The sequence below is a fragment of the Elephantulus edwardii genome, unplaced genomic scaffold, assembly GCF_000299155.1.
Source record: "Elephantulus edwardii isolate Elephantulus edwardi_28Jun2011 unplaced genomic scaffold, EleEdw1.0 scaffold00086, whole genome shotgun sequence".
In the NCBI taxonomy this organism is placed as follows: Eukaryota; Metazoa; Chordata; class Mammalia; order Macroscelidea; family Macroscelididae; genus Elephantulus; species Elephantulus edwardii.
Genome location: NW_006399836.1, coordinates 8,666,859 through 8,674,116, shown reverse-complemented (window position 1 = coordinate 8,674,116; position 7,258 = coordinate 8,666,859). Strand labels below are relative to the sequence as shown.

General features: G+C 55.4%; 1 protein-coding gene across 1 annotated transcript in view; it reads left to right on the top strand.

The window, feature by feature from the left end:
* MICALL1 (MICAL-like 1) overlaps positions 1-7,258 on the top strand; it is a 50,981-nt gene that overhangs the window by 9,084 nt on the left and 34,639 nt on the right. The window contains exons 2-3 of the mRNA XM_006890214.1: positions 5-99; positions 7,159-7,207. Of these exons, the coding sequence (XP_006890276.1) occupies positions 5-99; positions 7,159-7,207 (144 nt within the window). The remainder of the gene's footprint in view (positions 1-4; positions 100-7,158; positions 7,208-7,258) is intronic.

Here is a 7,258-nt window from a genome sequence, read left to right as displayed (position 1 = left end):
CGAGGGTTACCGCGGCGTGGACATCCGCGACCTGAGCAGCTCCTTCCGGGACGGCCTGGCCTTCTGCGCCATCCTGCACCGGCACCGGCCAGACCTGCTGTGAGTGGTCGAGGGCAGGGGGCTGGCGGGCGGCGCGGGCCGGGGTGGGGTCCCCCGCCCCCCTCAGTGACGCGGAGCCCGGGCGGTGACAGGCACCACCCCTTGGAGCCAGGAGCGAGGGGCGCCCCGCCGGTCGCTGAGACCCCACTGCACAGGGTAGCTGGACCGACCCCACCAAACCCCTGGCCCCACCCACTGGTCCCTGGCTGCGCTCGCGCCCTGGTGCCTCTGGCCTGGGCACTGACCCCGCCCACAGGGCAGTAATTTCCGCCCCCAGGACCTTCCCGGTCTCCTTGACCTGCACTGAGTCTTCCTCTCAACTAAGGACACGGGGTCCAGGGGCTTGAGGCCCTCCCCCATAGGGCACCCCTCTGATGGTATAGAGGACCCTCACTTCTCTGATGCCCCTATGCAGACACTACTGAGCCGTGACCCTCAACCAACAATTGTTGGGTGAATGAATGCATCCTCTCCTTTCAGTTTAGGACCCAGACCTGCCCCCCAGAGGCGGAGACAGATCCAGGGTAGGGCGAGTGTGACAAGTGCCCCAGTAACACTTGAGGGGCTCGGCCCCTGAGCAGTTTCTATGAACCCTTGAAGTTTCCATCACCAGTTCTTGAGAGATCACCCAGCAAGTTAAAGCTAATATTCCACATTTGAGAGTCAGGACTGACTGTTTGGCTGTACTCTTGCTGTGTGTAGAAAGGGGAGAAACAGAATGATAAAAAAACCTGGGTGCATTGGAGACCAGTTTTCATCTGGTGAAAGCCAGTAAGGTGTAGCTGTCATGCTGCTGTAGCGTCCTAATGTGTTAGGGGTGCCCTGGTGGTGCAGTGGTGAAGCGCTGGCCTATGAGTTGAAAGGCCAGTGAGGGGGAACCCCCAGCTGCTCTGCAGAGGTCAGCTTGTGTCAACATATATTGTTGTTGTATTATTGTGTCCCACTGAGTCAGAACCGACCCATAGCTGACCCTGCAGCAGGTTTTCAGAGCCAGTTTAACCCTATGGGAGGAGATTGCCTAGCTTTCTCCCAAAAGGCAGCTGGTGGATTTGAACTGCCTGCCTTTGGGATTGTACCACTAGACCACTAGAGAACCCCTATGGGTGAAGTTCTGCTCTGTCCTCTGTAACTTACCTTCAGTGGGGAGTGGGGAGTGCTTCATTAAGTCAAAGATGAACGAGCTTGACTTACGTTTTTGAGCTGATCCCATGGTAAAGTGATCTGAAATGTGAGTGTTGGGTGTTCTGGGCAGGGGTGCAATTTCAGTGCTTGCCATAGGCACTGTTTTCCATAGATAGGCCTCTGCCTGCCTCCTCAAGCTGTTACATATACCATGGAGCGGGGACCCACCCATAGCTGACCCCCAGCGGGTTTTCAGAGGCAGTAAATCACCAGAGAGGAGATTGCCTGTCTACCTCTGACAGAGCAGCTTTTGGATTCGAACCGTGTGCCTTTGGCTTGGCAGTGCATCTCCTTACCACCAGACCGTATTCGTGGAGTGGTGCAGAGTGGTCTGAGACCAGCGCCTGCCCAGCTGCTGCAGTCTGTGAAACAGCCCTTCCTCCCCGCTGCCCAGCGTGGGTCTCTTGAGAAAGGGTATTCAAGGTCCAGAGTGAAGACACGGGGCTTCTGTCTTAGCCTCTTCTGGCTTGAGCCGTGGAACCTCTTCCTTCCTTTCATTCATTCTTTCATTCATTCATTCATAAAACTGGCTGAACTGTCAGGTGCCTGCCGTTTCTAGAGCTTTTGGCCTCTCAGCTGCAAACTGGGGCAAGAGTCGTGCCCCACCCCCACCCACCCCACCTTCCTGCCGACTGCCCTGCAGGGTTTGGTGTGTGATCTGTCTCCTGTTCTACCTCCGGAGGTGCCTTCCTCAGGGAAGGATGGGAAGGGCTCTAGGAAGGAGGACAGGAAGGCAGAGATGGCCCGGGGCACTCCACAGGCCTAGTGCACTTAGCTTCTCTGTCCTGTGCTGTACAGTAGCTGTGGGCGGTATGCAAGGCTGTGCTGGACCTGGAGGAGAGGGTTTGGAGGTTGTGGGCACAGCAGTGAACTAGGTGAGGGGGAGTCTGAAGCCTAGCTGAGGAGATGGAGGTGGATCCTTGGCAGCAAGGTGGCGGAGGATGGAGGAGAAAACACACGGGGTTGGTTTGGAGGAGCGTGTGTGTCCAAGGGGGGCTTGGTGCGTTTGAGGGCCAGCACTGAGGCATGAGGCAGGTGACAGGTCATGTGTGAAGGGACTTGCTGAGCTGTGTGCTGGACCTGAGCCTCTTGGGTTGTAACACAGGCTGCCTGGATGGTGTTCAGCTTCTCTGAGGTCCAGCGTGTGTGCTCCTGGGTGAGTCAGTGGGTCCCTCCAGGCATCAGTTTCCTCATCTGGAAAATGGGTTGTTTATTAGCCCTTGTTTATAGAGTTGTTGTGAGCACTGAATAAGCTAATAAAACATTCCGTGAACAGAGTTGTTGTTGGGTCCCATCTGGTTGGAGCTGACTCACAGCTGACCCCTCCAGCGGATTTTCAGAGGCAGTTAATTAATTACAGGGGAGGAGGAGCAGCTGGCAGATTCAAACCGTGTGCCTTGGGGTTGGCAGCTCAGTTCCCTACCATGAAGCCAGACAGATGTGTCTTAGAGAAAGTGCAGCCAGAGTGCTTCTTGGAACTAAAGGTGACGGAGCTTCGTCTCTCATGCCTTGGACATGTTGCCAGGTGAGGCTGTTCCTTGGAGAGGAACACCGTACTTAGAAAGATAGAGGGTCAGCAGAGGAGAGGTGATTCAGCGAGATGGGTTGACGCAGTGAGTGCAGCAGTGGGCTTGTGTACGTCGGATTCGGTGGGGATGGCACAGGACCGGGGCAGGGTTTAGTCTGTTCCTGGGGTCGCTGTGAGTCGTACTCGGTTTGCTGGCACCTCACAACAGCAGGCCATTGTTATAGTTCAGTAAGAGAGCTCTGGGGGAGTAGACTTTAGAACAGGGTGCTGCAGCCCCGAAGGCCAGGCTCTCTCTGCCCGTCGTGATCTGCCAACTGTTCAGTGGGAGAAAGATGAACAGTCGCCTTCCGTGCGATTTATAGCCTCCGAAACCCTGCTGGAGGGTCAGTATGGCTCAGTTCCTCTCATGAGATTTACAGCCTCGGAAGCTGTCAGCTATAAGTCAGTTCTGACTTGATGGCAGTGAGTTTTGCAGGGTTTTGTTATTGTTAAGTAAGAGCCTTGTAGGTGATACGACACAGTGTGAGGAGGAGCTGACTGCAGGGTCAGCGGTTTGAACCCAGCAGCTGCCCTCTGAGCGTCCTCCCGCGAACATTGACAGCCCCGGAAGCCCGGTGAAGAGGTGATGTGAGCTGGACCTGTCTTGACGGCTGTGGGTTTGGTTCAGTTTCCTTTACGGTTAAGTTGTAGTGTTACCAGGCAGTAGAAGGGGAGGTTTTAGTTCTTCATTTATCCAACAACTATTTATAGAGTTACTACTCAGTGTTCCACGCCGTGCCTAGTCACAGAGACCCACCGTCGGGACAGACAGAAAGCCCACACAGCCTCCCACAGTCTCTGGGAGGGAGAAACGTGTGAATAGTGCTGAGAATGGCATGGGAGAAGTGCTGTGCCCGAGGGCCAGGTTGGACAGGCCTTCAGGGGCATGGCAGGGACCAAGGAGGGACATGCTGGGCAGAGGAACCCCACCCCCAGAGCAGAGGTGAAGGGTGTGAAGCCATGGACAGTGGTGATGGACTGGAAAGTTCCATGGTGAAGGGGTAAGGGTCAGGAGTTACGTCTGGACCGGCTTCCTCCAGGACCTTTTCTTCTGGCCAAGGAGGAGGCAGACCCCCTGCAAAGGGGACCCTGACTGGAGAGCGGTGTGGCCAGAGGAGAGGTGTGGAGGAAAAGGGGGTGCCCCTGCTGAGGAGAGGGTCAGGACTGTGTGCAGCCCTGGCAAGGCAGGGCGATGCAGGAGAGAAACTGAGGCCCAGGTAAGGCATCCTGTGCTTTCTGGATGAGAAGAGAGGATACAGGTGGGATGGAGAAGGGGTGAGGCAAAGATTCATCTTTTGGAGTGGAGCGAGCGAGACTGAAGCTCCTGGAGCTGTGGACCCTGCCCGGCTGACTCCCGGAGGAGCCAGGCTGCTTCTGGCTGTGGTTCTGGGCCTGGGCCATGCCCTTTGCCCCACAGCCACTCGACACGGGGCGCGTGTGTGTTAGAGTGGAATGTTCTCTCGGGGGTTTTCTGTTTTGGGGACTGATTTCCCCCAGTAGATTGCCAAGCCTTTCTTCAAAATGCCTCTCACTGACGCTTGACTCCACCTGTTCCTCTCGAGCGCTTTCAGCTCCTTTAAAGGGATTTATGGGTTTCGTTTTGTGTCCTTCGTCTTAGTCTTCCCCAGAGCCAGGCAGAACTTCCCCTCTTTGAAAAAGTCTCAGAAATTTTCCAAGTTACCAAAACCCTGGCGCTGGTTAGGCAGTGAGGGCGCGCTGGGAAGAAGTTGGAGAACAGATTGTAGTTTCTTGGAGATTGACAGTGTTCGATGTTTATTCACTCAAGAAGCGTTTATGGGGTGAAGCTCCGTAGTGGTACAGAGAATTAAGCACTGGGCCGCTAGTGGTAAAGTTGGGGGGTTCAGACGTAGTTCTGATGGTGTTTTCATTATTCAGCTGCTCACCCAAGTGCAGCTTCTTGGAGGCGAGGATTATGACACTTCTCCTCACATACCTTGGGCATGCTGCTGGGAGGGGCTCTTCCTTGGAGAGGGACACCATGCTTGGGAAGGTGGGGGGTCAGAGAAGGCGCGGAAGATCCCCGACGAGCTGGATTGACACAGTGACTGAAGCGAGAGGCTCGAGTGTGTCAGACGATGAGGATGGCACCGGATAGGACAGGGTTCAGATCTGTTGTTGGCGGTTCGCAGCCATCACTCTCTGAGGAGGAGAGAAGAAGCAGTTGGCTCCCGTAAAGATTTGCAACCTTGGAGTCCCTCAGGGAGGTCCCAGTCTGTCCTGTAGGGTGGCCATGACTCAGTGGCAGTGGGTTTGCTTCTGGTTACTGAGTTCTGGGAGCTGACCAGAAGGTCGGTGGTTTGAATCGGCCAGCTGCTCCGGGGTGAGGGGAAAGATGAAGATTTACAGCCTCGGAAACCTGACAGAGTCGGAGTCAAGTCTGTGGCAGTGGGAAGAGGGAGATAGAGAGACAGAGACACATTATTTGTCTCATTCAAGCTTAGAACTAGCCTTTGTTGGAGACTAAGGAGTGTCCTTGGTTAGAAACCTGGGGCTTGGTGAGGATAAACAGCCCGCTGAAGGCCACATCCAGGCGACACAGAACAGGGCTTTGAGCGCAGTCAGCTTGGTGCCCCGAGTGTGGCACCTCCTTCCATGACCCTCCCTTCCCAGGACAGTTGTGGGAGACCAGAGAGAAAAGGCAGGATTAAAGGTAAAACAAATCCATGCTGGGAGAAGAGGGTGGCTGGCTGGAGTTAAGGGTCCAGGTCAGGGTGGACCTCAGCAGAGGCCTGGCCTCAGGTGCTCAGGGAGAGGCAGCTGGGGGAGTAGGGTGGGGCATGGCCAGGGGGACTCAGAGGGAACTGACTCACAGAAAGGCCCCGTGCTCTAGTCCCCCTGGTCCATCCAGTTCATTCCAGAGGCCCCCAGGCTATCCTTGCCTGCCTTCGTCCAAAGTTCATCGTACCTGTGTACCTGACCTCCGCCAGGTTGGCTGGGAGGTAGAAGGGGCTCCCTCCTGTCTCTGCGGCCCCCACTACACCCTCTCTACCAGCCTGGGACATACTTTGGAGTCTTCCCCAGTTTGCAGATGGGAAATGAGGATCTGAAAGCCTGCTGACCAGTCCAGGGTTACAGCAACCAGGAAGAGCAGGGCCTGGGACCCGGGCCTTAGAGACGCTGTGGCTTAGGGCCGCTCTGACCCTGTGGCCCTCACAACCCCTGAAAAGTTTTAGCCATAGAAGGCGAGGCTGTGCTGGGCACCCAGGAGGCCGCCAGGAGGGAGGCTGGGCTGCCTGTGTGATGTCAGCTGCTCCAGCCGCCAGCACAGGGCTGTGGAGGAGAGTGATGAATAAAGCCCAACAGGCCTGCCACCTGTCCCGTCACGTCACGGGGGACCCCCACTTCCAGGCTGTGAAGCCAGTCACCTGCCCTGGCTTGGAAACTGGGAGCCCCTTCCTGCACCCCTGATGGGAGATGTCACCAGGAGGGCTGGCCAGCTGTTCAATGCCAGCAGCTCTGGAATATGTATGACTTCCAATCTGGTTTAAACTTGTTCTTCTATTCCTGGCCCCATTAAAAGACACGTATTTATCTCCAGTCTGGGCCCTGTTAGGAATCTGGTAGGTGGTGTGGCTTTTCCAGGACTGTGATCTGCAGTGAAAAAGCCAGAAGTGTTGCTTCCTCCAGCCTCGGTTTCCTCATCTATAAAATGGCTTGGATACCATTCAGTTGCCCCTCTTAGCTAGTGTTTGCTGCTGTTTCAAAGCACGGGCTTTGGCGTCTGGGAAAGGAGTCTAGAATCTTAGCGCGGGCTTTGGTGTCTGGGAAAGGAGTCTAGAACCTTACAGAATTTTAAAACACAAAAGTTTTGACTTGCACTCCGCCCCCTCTGCTTGGATGCCTCCAGGGACCATGAGCTCATCCTCTGCTCCAGCGAGCAGCCCCAGCTCTGTGAGCCAGTGTTTCTTGCCTCAGTTTCTTCCTTTACCACCCACAGTCATCCCCCTGCCCCCAAGGTTATTGCTGGCTGAGTTGAAACCCCAAAAGCTCATTGCCAAGGAGTTGATTCATAGCAACCTTGCGAGACCAAGGAGAGCCGCACTCGGCCCTTCTGAGGCTGTAAACCTTTACAAAGTAGATCAATTCTTCCTTCTCCCTCAGAACCACTGGTGGTCTCAAATCGCCAGCTTTTACTTAGCGGCCGAGTGCTTTAAACACAGCACCGCCACAGCCCCCTTGGCCAGGTCCAGACCACCTCTGCTGGGCTCCCTCCTGACCGCACAGTCTGCTCCAGGTGGCTGTGTGCTGGCCCCGATCTGACTCATTCTCCTCTCATTTGTCTCTTACAGAGATTTCGATTCCCTTTCCAAGGACAATGTTTTTGAAAATAATCGCTTGGTAAGTCCCTGACAGATGGAAGCCCATGAGAGAGAGGAGAGAGAGAGAGAG